This window comes from Eurytemora carolleeae, unplaced genomic scaffold (genome assembly GCF_000591075.1).
Source record: "Eurytemora carolleeae unplaced genomic scaffold, Eaff_2.0 scaffold111, whole genome shotgun sequence".
In the NCBI taxonomy this organism is placed as follows: Eukaryota; Metazoa; Arthropoda; class Copepoda; order Calanoida; family Temoridae; genus Eurytemora; species Eurytemora carolleeae.
In genome coordinates this window covers 112855-129961 of record NW_019396201.1, presented here as the reverse complement: position 1 = coordinate 129961, position 17107 = coordinate 112855, and the positions used below count along the sequence as shown (strand labels likewise).

The 17107-nt window shown below is 32.3% G+C and overlaps 1 protein-coding gene and 1 long non-coding RNA gene across 14 annotated transcripts in view; both read right to left on the bottom strand.

Moving 5' to 3' along the window:
• Positions 1 to 3870: 3870 nt before the first annotated feature.
• LOC111697952 (uncharacterized) lies at positions 3871 to 9467 on the bottom strand. Of its 5 annotated transcripts, none has more exons than XR_002764417.1 (4): positions 9349 to 9467; positions 5135 to 5217; positions 4958 to 4992; positions 3871 to 3926 (listed from the first exon to the last, which is right to left on the bottom strand). It is a non-coding gene; the product is annotated as an uncharacterized LOC111697952 (long non-coding RNA). The 5 variants fall into 5 exon arrangements; XR_002764418.1 differs by lacking the exon at positions 9349 to 9467 and adding an exon at positions 9119 to 9189; XR_002764414.1 differs by lacking the exon at positions 9349 to 9467 and adding an exon at positions 5783 to 7327.
• Positions 9468 to 14880: 5413 nt separating this feature from the next.
• LOC111697976 (uncharacterized) overlaps positions 14881 to 17107 on the bottom strand; it is a 20466-nt gene continuing 18239 nt past the window's right edge. For 2 of the 9 annotated variants that reach the window (XM_023468170.1, XM_023468171.1), the window contains exon 5: positions 15696 to 16855. In XM_023468170.1, the coding sequence (XP_023323938.1) occupies positions 16730 to 16855 (126 nt within the window). In that variant the 3' untranslated portion in view covers positions 15696 to 16729. Of the gene's footprint in view, positions 15033 to 15695; positions 16856 to 17107 lie in introns of those variants that run through there. The other 7 variants (XR_002764427.1, XR_002764428.1, XR_002764424.1 and 4 more) reach the window with 7 other exon arrangements.

Sequence of the window (17107 nt, the reverse complement as noted above, 5' to 3'; positions counted from 1 at the left end):
TGAGTCTAAAAGTCGTCTTTCTATTACAAGAGTTTTCTGGTTCTCACTTGATCAAACAACAGTAATTAACAGTGATTGTCCAGGTCCGTCCCACCTGTCTAGCGTCAATCAACAAAGATATTTTAAGCCTTGCCTACAATCTTTGTTACAATGTATTCCGTAAAATTAGTTCCTAAGCTCTCCAAATACGTCACATTAAAATAGGTGAATACACTTTTATTAGGTTCTTATTCTTTCTTGATTAATGGTTATTGATGATTTAGATAGCTAGGTCAGCTTAAATATTATTTTTATTTCTTTAAGGGACCTTAAGCCTAATTTAATATTACCCTCCATGCAAAAATACCAATGCCTGGTATTCACAACTGTACCCTTGTACCTTTAGAAGATATTGCCGTTTTTTTCTAGGTTTAAAAATGTTTAATTCTGATTATTCCAATATTTTTGTAGAAAGAATCACAAATGTAAATAATCAGTTATCAAAATTATAAATATTGATATCTAATCCATACTTGACTAGACAAAACTTTCAAGGGTACCGTTATGCATAGGCGTTGCCATCTTGCATTAACTTAGGGTCATTTGTAATTACGCTTACAGTCCCTTTGAGAAAATATTTCAACTAATTAATTTCCCGACAATTATTCATTTGATTGCATTTATTAATTGAATTTTGCATTTTTATTTGTAAATCTAGAGAGTAAACTTACTAGCATGATATACTGGATCTAGAGAGTAAACTTACTAGCATGATATACTGGATCCGTTTAAATACACCATGGGATCATTAGGCATTCCACTCCCTGAACATTTTTTTAAAAAAGATTTTAATATTTAATTCTAATCTAAAAATTTATGTTTTTTTATCCATATTTGAAGGGAGATCATCAAGCTTCTTTAAATATAGTACCAGAAGAGTAAGCTTATCCAGCTTACTAAAATAAATTTACAGCTTTTTAAAATAAATTACCAGAAGAGTAAGTTTATCCAGCTTCTTTAAATAAATTAGCAGAAGAGTAAGTATTTCCAGCTTTTTAAAATGAATTACCAGAAGAGTAAGTTTATCCAGCTTCTTCAAATAAATTACCAGAAGAGTAAGTATATCCAGCTTCTTTAAATAAATTACCAGAAGAGTAAGTATATTCAGCTTCTTTAAATTAATACCAGAAGAGTAAGTATATCCAACTTCTTTAAATGAATTACCAGAAGAGTAAGTGCCCAGATCAATAAGATCTAAATCTGGATGTTTAGCTGTAGCTGTGCAGTAAGGAGTAATCGTCCAACCAGCGGAATCGGTGTGCTAAAACATTGTGTAAAGATAATTTTTGGAGTCCAAATTCAGACTAAAATAAAACATAGATGTATTTGACCGTTTGTTTTGAATCTTCATTACAGTAATATATTTTTAGTAAAATGTGGAACTAACATCTACTTTTTTGACTCTATGAGGTTTGTTCCATGATCAATACCAAAATGTAGTATTGACAGTATCAGGTTTAGATTTATGAAATAAAATCTAAATTGTCTAATTATCTTCAGTCATTTTGAAAGCACATAAAGGCCAGAAATAGCTGGGCAATATGTTTTCATTGTTTTCACTCACGATGTTTACTCCAAAAAGGAAACGATTAAGGCCGGAATATAGTTCAATTATAATCTCTAAAATAATCGGAAGTTAACTTTGATCAAATGAATTAGAGTTTCCAGTAAAATGTACAATAAGGAACCTGACTGTAAAGCAGTAGGACTAGCTTTCTCATGCCAGACCAATGCCATTTCCTTTCCCTTTATTTCTATTCCCTTTTACATTGGCACCATCTGGTTATAAATATTTAGTATCACCTTTTTTGTGTTTCTAGAATCACAGAGCAATGTTGAAAGATGAACACATTCACCAGATATTTCAATACTATTTACATCACAAACACAGGTCTGCAATAATATGTAGATTTAATTACAGGGGATGCAAATGCTGATCAATGCTTATGTTCTAAACCTGACATGAAGTATAATTTAGCTAGCCATTTATAGGGAGAGAACTCAAAGCAATGATCAGCGAGGCTTAAATGACAAGACTATTGATGTTAGGTACTTTCCCAAAGAGCCAATTTCTAAGTGTAATTTCCCAAGTGGCAACATACAAAATGCGCAATTTCGCTAGCCGCAACATGATATCTAAGAAGAGCTATTTAACCTTAGAAGGAGAGTAGCAGACTTCGTTCTTCATGCAATCAGCTGATCTAGAACAGCTGCTACGCTGGGTTAAAGACAGGGTCAGTTGATTCTTACATTCATTTGTTGGCAGGTAACAAATCTAGAGGTATAAATTTTTTGTTTTTATGGAACAGATCTAGGGAAATTTGATCTAAATAAAGGATAAGTTTCAACATTTAAAATTAAAAAAGATTCATTTTATAAATCAATTGATAACATAGTATGAATTAAAAAATTGCATTGTTGCTGTCAGCAGAGGTGGCTTATGGGAGGGAGGGTTAGGGAATCAAAAGGATTCGAATCTCCTTCCTGATAAATTGTGGAATTCGGAAAATTTATCTAGTAACTTTTATCTTGCCTGATAACTGTTACAATCAGAGGCATCCTGACATTTCCCATCACTAAATTTCCAATATTAGTCATTACATAATATATCGAAAGAAATGACTTCAAATGTTAAAAACAGAATTCAAATAGAAGTTGTTAAAATAAGATTTATCCCTGTTTTGCTGTTTCCGTGGTGGCGTTTTCAGTCTTGAAAGAGTATTGTTAAGACCATCATCACCAACATGGTCTCCTCCAATCTAGATCACAAATGATAATACTAAAATTGATTGCCTAAAATTTCAACCATGTCACAGAAAAGACGTCTATTTTGCTTTGAAAACAAAAAAATATGAAACAGAAAGGAATTTAGTCTTAGCCGGAAACTCAAATGTTCAAACTTCTTTTTCTTTGCAACCTGATGATGTAACACTTTGATAATTCAAAATTAAATTAATTGATCTAACAGCATTCATAGTTTGAAATATTCAAGGTTTAGGGCAGTGCATTTCTCAGATATTGGGTTTAGAAAAACAAAGTTTGTGGCAATGACTCGATTCCTTTGTTTTTGTTAAACATGCAAACCTTAAAGAAATATTCATGTTAATAAAATGGATCTAGGCACTGGTTAAAAGGTTACCATTGCAAATCAGACATGAAGGTTTACTTGAATTTAAAATAACATGTCTATTTTTATATAATTGCTATTGAATGTTTACCTTTAATAGAAGCTGGTGAGGATATTCATATAAATCTCGAGTTTCTGACACTGCTAATTCACCAGTTTCGGACACCGGTACATCTTCAGTTTCTGACACTGGTGAATCTTGAGTTTCTGACCCTGATATTTCACCTGTTTCTGACACAGCTAATTCACCAGTTTTTGACACTGGTAAATGTCCAGTCTCAGGTTTTGGTAAACCCCGAGTTTTGGATACCGGTGAATCTTGAACTTCAAATTTGGTGGAATCTTGAGATTTGTGCTTAGTAGAATCCCTAGTATCAGGTGTGGACGACCCTCGAGTTTTATGTTTGGATAAATCCCGATTTTCGGATTCGGACGAATCTCGAATTTTAAATTTGATTGGATCTTGAGCTTCAGATTTGGTAGTTTTGGATTTGGTTGAATCCTGAATTTTAAATTTGGTAGCATCCTGAGTTTTGGATTTGGCCGAAACCGAAGCCAAATTTTCAGGTACAGACCAGTCCGATGTATCTCCAAACCCTTCAATTGAAGTATCATTGATCCTATAGCCGGCAAAACGGCTGGACCGATCGGGCTGAAATTTTTTGTGGACACTCAAATTTATATATAGATAGAAGAATTGTTACCTCTGCTAATAATTGCTTTTGATCATCTTGAAAATTAGGCTCAGTGAGTTCCAAACCTATTTATTTAGCATTAAAATATTTAAAATGATACCCTTTAAAATTAAATTAGTATAAAATAAATAAAAGTTGCAAAGTTTTGCTGCTTTTGATTTTTAACGAATTATTTTCTATTGTGGTTTCTCTACAATTTCGTGACTTGCGCATTTTACTGCAGGAAAACATATAGGAATTATCAGAATCAAACAATTTTAAAACAAGAAAAACGACATTATCCTCCACTGAACACTGAGCACTGATCAGATAAAGGTTTCAAGGGTATCATTGTGAATCGAGCATTGTCATCTATGCATGGATGGTCACTTGAAATTTCACGTACAGTCCCTTTAAAGGGTATTGTTGTGAACACACAACTCTACAAAAAGGGTCACTGAAAGTTACGCATACACAGTTCCTTTTAAACCTGTTTTTTTAATTTAGACAAAAGGTCCTTAATATAAATATAAAGATATGGCAATTAAATGATTGTAATGTATGAGCTCGTGTTGTCTAAATTAAAAGAGATGCACTAAAGACTAAAATTGTGTTTAAAATGAATAACTTCTCTTTTTGTAGAGCTATTGAAACGAACAAAGATATGTTTTGAATTTCTAATAAGTAACCATATAATACATTTGTGATTGTCAAAGATTTGAATCATGTCAAATAAAAACTGGTTGTTCAAGCCATGTCTCAAGAATTCAACTTCTTAATCTAGTTATGCAGTGGATGCCAAGGAAAAATGTTTTTTTTTTACTCACCTTGAGAATTGAAAAAACTAAGGAAATATGTTAAAGCAATAATATTTATCTGAATCATTCTCGTTCAACACTTTTCACAAACTAACACCATCTAACCTAACCCCCCCCCCCCGTCCATTTCACATTCTTCTTAACCATATAATAACCCCCTCCCCCTCCCCCCAACTCACATTCTTCTTATCCATATAATGACCAAAGTACATTATTACTGCGCAAAGCATATGTTGTAAAATAAAAAGTAAAAGTTTTTGCAAATATTTTAAACTTAAATATATTTATGTTTGAAATACCTACTCCTCTATCATTCAAAGCATTCATTCAAACCCTAAATTGAGTGCCAAAATTAAATACTTAGATACTTAATTTCGTTAAATAAAATTAGACATCGATTATTAGCAATAAAACTATCTTGATTGTTTAAAGAAAATAAAGATGAGAAAATATATTCATTTATTTTAACTATTTACTTTCTTCAAATGATCTAGAAGTCTCTTAACATGAGGAGGTAGAGGGGGCGCTACAGGGAAATGAGATCCAGACGGATGGAAACCTAAAATAATAATAACAATANCGATGGTTTTTGTTAGAAAGGATGGTCACGTTCCTCCGTTAGCTCCTCTCTACGCTGGACCCTACAAAGTATTATCTCGTTCCCGGAGAACCTTCCGTCTCCAGGTGGGTAATAGAGCAGAGACAGTTTCGATTCAAAGACTTAAACCTGCAGTCACAGCTGAAGAAGATACTCCAGAATTGCCTCCTCGACGTGGTCGTCCCCCTTGTGCAGTTAGACAAGCTCCTCCAGCTCCTCGACCTCGTGGACGACCTCGAAAACCTATTGATTCCGCTTCCTCCATGTCTCCGCCAAGAAGAAGGAAATCAGTCATTTTTAACCTGTCTCCAGTTATAATTTGGTGAAACCCTTCCGGATTCTCTACGCTTGACCTCCGGCCTCTACGCTGGGGGGGGGTAGTGTGGAAGACGATGTTTTGCGGCCTCCAAAACAGAGTTCCACAACAGAAGAAGAACGCGGGATTATCCTTATACTCGTGTGATCAGTTTTTAAGTATATAAAAAGTTGCTGGTTATAAAGAAATATATATTGGAATACTTCTAACCTAGTTTCGATAGAGTCCGTCCTTTGACCTCCATATTGGTACTAATTTTTATCATTACATATATGATTATTATTATTGCATTAATGATTATCAAAAAATGCTTTATATGTTATTAATTATGTCATAAATATTGAAATTGTTTTGTATATTTGAAATATGACGTATTATGTTTATGTTTATGTTTCGGTTCAGTACGTTTAGTGGAATTACATCGTCTAACGTACAGCAATTTTAGCTGTAATGACTTTTCTTGTCCAGAGGGCTATACATTCTATCCTTCGTTACCCAGGGGGGGAAATACAATATATTTATTATTTCTCGAAATATATTACAATTGCGACGGTCTGCTAAATATTCAAGATTTACATCTATAAATATAAAGTTATAATCTTTGCTTGTCTGTTTGTTAGTTTTTCCGATCATAACTCAGAAACCCCTGGCCCTGGACCGAATTTGCCCTAAATTTTGATTGAGAAACTCAGGACAGCCACACGAATGTACTTCGCTTAGTTTTGAGATTCTAAGTTGAGTGGGTCGACTATTATTTTGAAAATCTAGTTTCCCGGTAAATCGACCAAGTGCGGGTAAACGGCGGGAGTAACTACAAATAACCTGAACAACACTAATTTCCCAAGCTAGTAATGTAATATTATTAAAAATCAAACAGTTCTTCATACTTTTCCCTGATACTTATTGTGGTATCGTAGGTGGGAATCGACAATAATTTGTTAAGTTGGTTGGTGGATCGGGCTCCTCAACTCGGACACAGTAATCTCCAATAATCAGTAAATAAATATATTTCAAACCTGCAATAAAATGCAGGTATAGTAAATATAAATGGCAATGTATGAATATAATTGAATTTTTAATAATATATCTTACTTATAGTTTTCCGTGTCTTTGTGAAAAGTAGTGATTAAGGATTGGATTGGAGGGGTTAATGGGATATTTCAAACATTTGTAAACACTTCTAAAAATATAAACCTGGTCTTTTTAAGTGGAACTTACTATGGATTGCAAAGTTAGTTATAGATTTGATCTTTCACTTAGTAAAATGTTTCACTGTTTCGATTTTCCTTTGATAGAGAGGTAGAGTCGGAGAAATTGTTTGGTTTGGGCTGTTGAGAAAACATTACGTGAAGGTGGAGGTTAGAAGATAGGTTTATGGTCAACAACAGTATGTACACTAATCTTACAAATCAACATTAGCACTTACACAGAAAATCCATTGACGACCAAATTGTTTAATGAAGTGTAAGTAATAATTCGAGATAAGTTAATTATTCACTGCCGTTAATTACTGTGATAGCCACGTGTTAAGTGAGATCCGGACTTATTAAACTAAACTAACGATACTTAAACCTTTTGTATTAACTCTGTCCTATAGTATGTTTTTTTCTTACGTCACTGCAAGAATGATTAAAGCAGACATTAAAAAAAACCCAAAACCTTTTAAAATAAAACTAGTGAAAGTAAAATATATACGTATATAAATATATATGTATATTGTATATGTAAAAAGAGTTGAAGAGACATCTACCAAATAAATTGTGAAACCTATTAACTATTGTGACAAAAATATCTTTTTTTAGCTTATGTTTAATGTTTACATATAATAAACAAAGAATTCCAGATTTATAATCAACTTTTTTCCTAGCTTTATTATATATTTTATTGGCATATCAGCATTTAAATGTAATCATTTTCGTATCTTAAATAGTCATTTTAGTAACAGAAATCGAATACAAATGTTTTAAAATTTCATTATTCTTTTGGAGTTGATGAGATCCATATCAACTGTTCGGCCGTTTGTTAGACAACCGTGCAAAAAACTTTCGAAATCATCCAAGTTTCGATTTTCCACTTTAAAAACTCCACTTTATCAGTAATTTGAACAGAGATAAATAATAGGTTTATCGAGAGATAAATTATCCCCAAACCAGAATTTTATTAGATTAAACGGAAAATTTTGTATTTTTCATTTAAAAATATACAGTTCAACGAAATGTTTAAGAGTCACCTAATGGGAGAATATTAATCAGATTTGTAAAGAAAAGTTAACATTTATGATCTGAGTACAGAGAACTCTAGCGGTGAGATTTTAAACTAAAACAGAACAAGTGTAAGCTACAGTCATGCAGGAACCTACAGACACTATCAAAGAAAGAACCCAGTGGAAAATACCATCAAGGATTATTCCAGGGGCAGCTTATGGTATTTTGCAGGGAGGGGGGAAGGGGGGAAATTGAATTCCCCCCCCTCGCAAAAAGTGACTAACAATTTAAATGGAAGATGGGCACGAAGCGCCCAGTATTGTTATATTTGAAGAGTTATTGGTCATCATTGAAGTCTCATTTTTGTGTATGTTTATTCACCAACTAGTAAGACCGGACCAACTTTGTTCTTAATTTTACATTATGAACACTTCCTCATTAAGATTTTTGTTGTTGTCTAAAGGGACTGAGAAGTATGTTTAAGGGATCCTCCATGTGATAAGTTGGATGTACAATTTACAACATTCACCCATGATTAACAATGAGGGAGATATCGTCGGTTATTTATCTGACAATTTCTTTCTTTTACTTTGATGCTAAAATCCAATAACCATTTTTTTAGAAAGAAAAACACAATCAAAAGCAATTTTTAAGCTAGTAAAAATATGATATTTCCTTCATAATCGGACAAAGATTTAGTGCTTTGTTGTGAATCTTACATGCCATTCTAAATATGGTGGGGCACTTGAAATTACACCTGCAGTCCTTTAATACGTCAGAATGTAAATATATTAGTTTATAGATAAGACTATAATATTATAACAGACTGTGCAGGAAAGATAAGAAAGAGTATTCGATAAGTATAATTCTATGCTTTTGAGGTTTATAATGTATCCGATAGGTGGTGCATCATTTTTTTATGTCAATCATATTTTATCACTTATTTTATCAAAAAGGTTTCTGGTTATTTTGTAATATATTCAATTTAGTTTTAATTTGGTGAAAGGCGGATAAGATAATATTTTCCTAATCTAGTTTCTTCTATCTATAATTGTGGTAGAAGGGAATTTAGATTTTAACATTTTTGGGAGAAAGATTTTTATAGCTAAGGATGCAGAGATACTTTAACCAGTTCTTTTTTAAAGTGGATCTTTATCACTTATAAGTATATCAATAGTTCGTATTATCATGCTCAATTTACACGCATAAATTATAACTCCTTTTATTTAAGAGCTGTTAAGATATATAAAAATGTTTTGAATTTAACAGGAAAAATTTATTTTTCTAACAATTGTGCAAAAAATCAAAAGTAGTTCAGCTCCGTGGTCAAAATTGATTTTACCTTCACCTTCTGTCTTGTTCATTAGTTCACAGTAAAATATAACTTAGAAATATTGTGCATTGTTTTTATCTGCAATTCTCATTCGTTTATAGTGGCCCAACCAATCAAAACAACCTACTCTGGTTAGGCGGGTCCAAACTACATAGTAAATTGTGATTTTTTTTATTTGTATTATCTCGTGCTTTGTATATATAAATATATATATATATATATATATATAAAATTTCTACCAGTGAAAATTATAGGGGAACTGCCATTAGAAGCTTGATTTGAAGTATTATTTTGTAATGTAGACTAAGATGTTCCATTGCTACATGGAGGGTAGCTTGAAATTACGGCTGCAGTTCATTCAGTCCACACACACATAACAGACTGCAGAAAGATAAGAAATTTTAATTATCTATAAGTACAATTCAAATTTTTTGCGCTTCATAATGTATCCGAAAGGTGATGCATCATTTCTTTTATGTTAAAAATATTTAATCACTCGTTTTATTGAAAAGGTTTCTAGTTCTTTTAAAACATACTTCTTAGTTCATTTTTTAAATGGTGAAGAACAAAAAAGACGCTCTTTTTTCTATTTAAGTTTCTTCTATCTACATTTGCTTCAGAATTATAAATAGAATTCCGAATGTTTAAAGCTAGTTTTACTTCATGCAGGATGTAGAGATATGATTGCCTGTTTTTTATTGTAGTGAGTCTTAATTACTTTTAATTTTAAAGCATGCTACAGCTGCACAATGTATGCTAAATTTTTGCTCAAGTTTAAAAATTCAAGAATATATTGCTGTATCTTGAAATCTAATTCAAACATGAAAATATCATTTGAATAATATAAAGTATCTATATTCTATGCAGACATGATATATGTTATACATTATATCTACCCTTTATAAGCACAAAATCATTAAATAAAAAGCTAGTCTAGTTGAATAAATTTAAAGTCTTAGTATGCAAAATATCAAAATAGTAATTATCTAAATTAATTCTTGTATTGATGTTTATATATAAGATCCATCAAACTGTAAAATATATAGACGACATTTCAAGCAATCTTATGTGAATTTGATATTGGTATAATCTTAGTTTTTATTCACTCTGTTTTATGATAAGTCTAACAGTATTTTCACACTTTTGCCAGATATTTCTTATGAATTAAATAATAGTTTCAGATGATATTAGAAAATTCCTAACACTAATAATTTTATAGTAATGTGATGTAAATCACTGTAACAAAGACATGTCCCGAATGTTGACGAGAATGGCTAACTAACGATTGCACAAAATATTGAAATTTTGAATTTACTCTGCTTCAAATTAGGTGGAACAAACTTGAAAAGAAAAAAACTTGTCATTAAAAAAGTACCGAATCCGTTTTTTTCAATACCATAATGTAGAAAAATTAATATATAAAGACATATATAGACATCTATCGGATAAATTCTGAACCCACTTGACTAGGCCTGCCCTGCCCTAGCCTTTAAATCTGTGTAGTGTGTATTGTTTAACCCCCCCCCCCCCCTCCTCCCTCCTTGTCTAAAGCATATCATGTCGGAAATTTGAAGCTATGTCAATCTTTACAATACACAAATTATAATCTATGTCATAAAGCTCTTCGTTCATTTATATGTTTGCTTTGGCTGGCCAAACGGCTGAATCAAATGGGCTGAATTTTAGTAAGGAAACTCATGGAAACCCTCGGGGATGACATAAGCTATAGAAATTAAATTAAAAATTTTTTGTTTTAATTAGATTTTTAAAATTCCACGGACAAAGCCTGGCACTTCAGCTAGTTTGTAATAACAAAACAGTAAATTAAAGTAAATTAAATGAATAAAGTAAATTAAATCCCAAAAAATGGTCTTTTACCACCTCTAAACTCAAGCCAAGCCAAACATTAGAATGAATGTGCATTCTCAATAGATTTTTCATTCGGACTTCTGTCATGGTGACTCTGGTCCACAAATACAATCTTCTTAGTGCTGAATGAACAGCAAACAATTTTTTTATGTTCTTCACTCTTGAGTTTAAGATAAGCGGCGCCTGGAGCAAAAGTGGACCTTTATTGTGCAATTCTTCTGTACGGTTTTTTTTTCAATATTTTTTGAAATTTTATTTTTTTTGTATTCTAATGGTCCAAAATAATATCCGCAAATCTTTTTCCCCCTCAAAATCAAAAGTTTAGAAAAACAAAACTATGTTTATAAATTATTTCTATCGAAATCTAAAATTTTATAAAGATTGATTCACAGAATCACAGAAAATTGGCAAAATTGTAATATGAAAATTCGCAAGTTTCGGTTCAGGACGAATGTCATAAGGAAAAGTTATTTGAATTCTCTAGTTCCTTTCTTCTTAGTATATTCAAAAGTTAAAAATATACGCTGTTCAGTTTAAACCTGAAGAAGTATTGAAAAACTTTTTTTAAAAATTAGAACAGGACTGAAAATTGCAAATTTTCTTCTGTGATTAAATCTTTATAAAATTTTAGATTTCGATGGAAATAATTTATATACACATTTTTGCTTTTCTGAACTTTTGATTTTGTGAGAAAAAAAAAGGTTCGCGGATTTTTTGGGGGCAATTGGAGTTTCAAAAAACTAAAAATTTTTCGAAAAATATTGAAAAATTACCTCAGAGGAGAGTTGCACAAAAAAGATAAAGACTGAAGAATAGGACAAAAATAGTTTGCTGTTTATAAGTTTGAGGGGAATCCCCCCCACCACAAAACAAATACATATCATTGCAATGCTGTAACCTAGTTTTCCCTTTCAAGTTCACAGAGTTTTGTTTGAAGGAGAAAAAAGTAGTACTTAAGTAAGTAAGCAATTACAAGGTTATTGGAGTTGGACTGTATGTGTACATTTAAAGTATCTTATACTTTAAATTTACAGTTCAAACTTTGCCCCCCCCCCCCAGGAGATCCTGGGGGGGGGGGGGGGGGGGGGGGGAGGGGGCAAAGTAAAGAATTTCAAAAAGAAAAATTACAATATAAAAGAATGGATACAAATTTTCAATAGCAGACAATTTCGTGAAATGAATACCAATACCATATCCCATAAAAAGAAGTATGCCTGATCTTTGCTTGTCATTTCTTTAAGTTCTATAAAAATATATTTACAAAATTTTCAGTTTATTCTCTTTTGATTAAATTAAGAATTTGTTTACTTTGATAACAAATATGGCCTCTGAGCTTCTGTTAAAATCAATGCTTATGTCACAAAACACTGTTTTCACCGTTAGTTAGATGGTTTTGGCTTTTCGACATATAACCACTGTAAAATCGACTAATACCTCTCGCAAGCCAAGCGTAGCCTCTACCACAGTGATTATTATACATTTCAAACAAATTTGTAAAAGTTACGTGTTACTAAGAATGAACTGGCTTCGTCTCGATTAACATTAGATTTTTTATTACTTTACTTAATATCTCAAGAATTAAAATATGTATTACAAAAAGATCTGAAATACTTTTTTGTAAATCTAATTTGTTTAAAATGGTATCGAATTTAGATTAAGAGACACCTAATGGTTAAATTTTGAACTAAAAGTGAAGGAAGTGGTTATAGAAGATAAGAGATAGATAGATATCCCCCTGGTTCCTAGCTCATACCTAGTTACATATTTGTAAACTGCCTAGAGTGCTTGATTTTAGTGTTATGCCTGCTGCCTACCTGTTTACCTGCCTGAACCTGTATTTGTTGAATCTTATGTGTCATAGGCGTAAACAGGGGGAGGACCAAGGAGATATTGGGGGAACAGCCCCCCTCATCTTAATTGGAAGGTACCGTTGTGAATCAGATCGAAACTGTTCTAAATATAAATGGAAGCCTGAGGCCGAATTTAAAGAATTTGAGCCGCAGCTTAAATTTAAGCCGCGGCTTAAATATGGATGGTTCCACTTAAAATTGTATCAAATCTTTTAAGATTCAAGCCGGCGCTTAATTTAAACCGGGTTTTGGCGGATTTAAGCCGCGGCTCAAATTCTTTAAATTCGGTCTCTGGCCGCTTTTAGTTATGTTTTCTCTCACTTAAATATGTAAGATTCAGATAAATCCAGACAAACTGCTATGAAAAGTTGAACAATTTTCTATACCGGGTCTACTTAGTTGTGTCGCAACGTCTAGACCTTAAGGATTTTGCCTCATTTTATCATTTAACTTTATTTAGATCATTTCAGATTCACAAAGCACTTTTTTATCTCTTTAAGTTTAAAGAAGTAATTGGCAAAAATCTCATAGATTTTGCGTGAAAGCTTACAACCTTAATATTACGCGGAATGTAAATAATAATATTTTTAATCTACACAATTATAATGGTACAATTTAAAAGTAAAAGACTACATTTTTGGGTGTTACTAACCTTAAAGAGTCTAAAAATTTTCCTTATGCTTGAAAAACTAACTTTTTAACTTTATAAATTTATCATTTAACTCACAGCTAAGCTAACTAAATCAATAATCACAGCATCATTAAAAATTATATTTTCACTAATAAACAAAATTTCTTCTGAAATTTTTAGATAGAATTTACTGAATCTACATATTCACCATCTCTTTTAAGCTTCTATTTTCTTGGATTTGCTTGCACAAACATTTCAATGATTTTCTTACTAGAGAGCTCAGACAATCTTGTAGGGTGTAAGGCTAAGTACATCTTGTGTAATGAAGTATTCTCTTTAGAAGGCTAAAACTTTTCTCTCCTTGTATTAACAGTGAATTTAGACAAATCCTTAGTCTTTGTCATTGTCAGGTGTTACTTTTTAACGTAGTTTTCTTTTAATTTTGTATTTTCCAGAGGAGCAGGGCCTCCCCCTGGAACTCCCAGGGGGGCAAGAGGACTACTGCCCCCCCTTAGGTACGCCACTTTACCTGGCCTGCAGGAAGGGAACTGCAAGCAGATGTAATGTTAAAAGACCCTCCCCCATGGGTGTCCCCCTCAGCCTCTCAGGGGGGGCCTCGTGTAGAGGGGGCGGGAGGCGCGCCCCCCCCCCCCTCGTACGCCACTGACTTCAGATATTTCAGATTTTAAGTCAAAATATTCTAAATGATCCTAACTTCTAAAGTAATGGTCATTGTCATTACAATTAGATGTTTTTTATAATAGAAGAAAAGGGTATGAGCAATGAAAAATACATTTTTTACTTCTAAATAATGTCATTTCTATATTAAATTTATTTAAGATCTTAACATACTACATTGACGACATTTTTCAAAGTTTTGCAGAGTAGTTTTAATATTTTTTCAAAGTTTTGCAGAGTAGCTTTTCTAAAGATTTAAAAAAGTAACATCTTTTTCCGCTTAGAGTAAAACTATTATTTTTTATCTTACTTGAAATAAATTCAGTTTTTTTTACAGTTCTTTGTAGAATGTAAAATGAATGAACGAATGAAATTCGCACGCCGAATTCAAAAATTTTACCCCCCCCCCCCCCCCTACAGAATCCTTATTTACGCCCCTGCTTACCATGATTATTGGCCGATCTATATCTTATGTTCCTTGCTTATTATAAATCTTGTAAAATTCTTCTACAAAACTACAATCCATTAAAAAGTGATCAACATTTATTAATATATGTTATACATAATAAGTATAGTGATATAATAACACCGTCTTTATTTCACAGAACTAATGAAATTGATCTTACAAGGCGACCATAAATGTGGTTTAGTTACTAAATTTAAAATAAAATAGTATGCTCGGAGTTTAAATTAAATTCATAAAAGTTAAATAAGACAGTTAAAAAAAACACAATGTGTACAAATTAAGCTTAAAACAACTATTTTATTACAGTAATACTCCAACTAACATAGTTAACAATGATTAGGATGATGATAATAATATTAATAATAAAAAATTGGCATCTATTGAAGAACCCGTTATGAAGAATTTTAAATGAAGTCAAGACCAGGAATCCTTCATGAAAAACACTATTAAAATTGGCGATTTTTCTTTTCCAGAATATTCACAATTAATTGAAAATAAATGTCTAACTATGTACAACAGAAAAATTAATTTTTTTTATCGTTTTAAAAACTAGAGGGAGGGAGGGAGGGGGACTTATAAAAACCATTACATTTATAAGGTAAAATAAACGTTTACTGGACCAAGTACAACTTTAGAACTAGCAAAATCAGAAAACTTTAAGATTTGTCTAAACAAAAAAGACGACATTTAATGACAGCATTAAAAACATCGTGCTCGGCATTTGCATTGTTAGTTCCTAGACATTTAATAGTAAAGGGACACTTTTATTTCATTTTTTCATTTCATTTGAATTTGAATTATGTAAAATACAGTGATAACCAGGAAACTGTCGAATAGAAAGACGACAATATAGCACTACCCAAGTGCATTATATGTTTCTCCCATGCAAATAATTTTATATGTTTCTCCCATGCAAATAATTTTACCAGTAACTTATTAAATCACTGATCAGGTTAAATGGGTCTGTTTACACTACACAATTGCTGTATCTCCTGTTCATTTCACTATTTAAACCATAGCTAAAAGTCGCCTTCCTATTCCAGAGTTATCTGGTCGTCACTGTACTTTACTAGGGAGTTACGTGAATTTTACTTAACCAATAGTTGGGAAAAATTGTTGAATTTCCCGACAATAGTTGTACACAATTTTAACGTCTTTTGAGATAGAAATGCGCAAAGTTTTTAACCGATGTTATTTTACTCAATAGTCCCAAGGGAAGGTTAAGTTACTTTACATCTCGCTGATGGATGAATCGTAGGTCAATAATGTCAAAAGGAATTAAGAGAAATAATTTAAAATCTAGATTTTATATTTAAAGCGATCACCGGACTTGTGTGGAGAGAAAAGACGACTGATAAGTTTCATCTCTAGGTTTCAAGTTTTATAAACATTATATCAAGCGAAATGTGATTCAATGTGATTGAGCTGCGGCTCAAATCTGGTTGGTTCCACTTAAAATTGTAATCAATTTTTCAAGATTTAAGCTGGCGCTCAATTGAAACCGGTTTTTGGGGGATTTGAGACGCGGCTTAAATTCATTAAATTTGGACACAGGGTAGGTAGACGTCACAGGGTCTAAGGAGTTCTTGATTATTAGCTCACCAAGAAGTAAACCGGTGGACAAAACTTATGGTTGAAATAGCGCTTAACTACAGTGCTTGATCTCGATATTATCTGTTACAACTTTCAAAATTTAGAATCATGGGCTTTGACCCTTGAATTTATTCCTTCTATGGGTTCCGAACACGGGATATCAAACGAATTATTTTATGTAATTATTCAAACGACAAAAGAAACGAATAAAGTGTTGACCTGTGGAGCAATTAAAAGGACTACTATGATTGATCCAATCGCTACCATTTCAACCTATGTCTGATCAAAATTGTTGAATTTAGTAATTTTTCAGATAAAAAGTGTTGAATTCAAACAGTTTCCACCATTGTTACTAAAACAAAAATCAATAATCAATTCTCAGAGAGAAGATGATTGATCAGACAAAGCTTTCAAGGGCACCATTTGAAAATTGCCACTATATAAATGGACGGTGACTTGAAATTCCGTCTACAGGTCCTTTAAGAATAAAAGGTCAAAGGAATAAAATTTAAAAGCTAAAGATGAATAGATTATCAATGGTTGGAAAGCTGGTCTAATCTCTCTTTAGGCGTAACAAGAGACGCTGAGTTTTCAGGAGGAGGAGGAACTACCATCCAGTTATACTTTCGGGACTCAAGAGGAACCCCATACTTAGCAGCCTAAACATCAATCAATCAATCAATCAATCAATTTCAATCAATCAATGGAGGAGGGACTACCATCCAGTTGTACTTTCGGGAATCAAGAGGAACCCATTACTTAGCAGCCTAAACATCAATCAATCAATCAATGTAGCAGTGACTATCATACAGTTGTACTTTCGGAAGAATCCCATACTTAACAGCCTAAACATACGTCAATCAATCAACAATCAATAAATTTCAATCAATTAATCAATGGGGGGGGGGGGG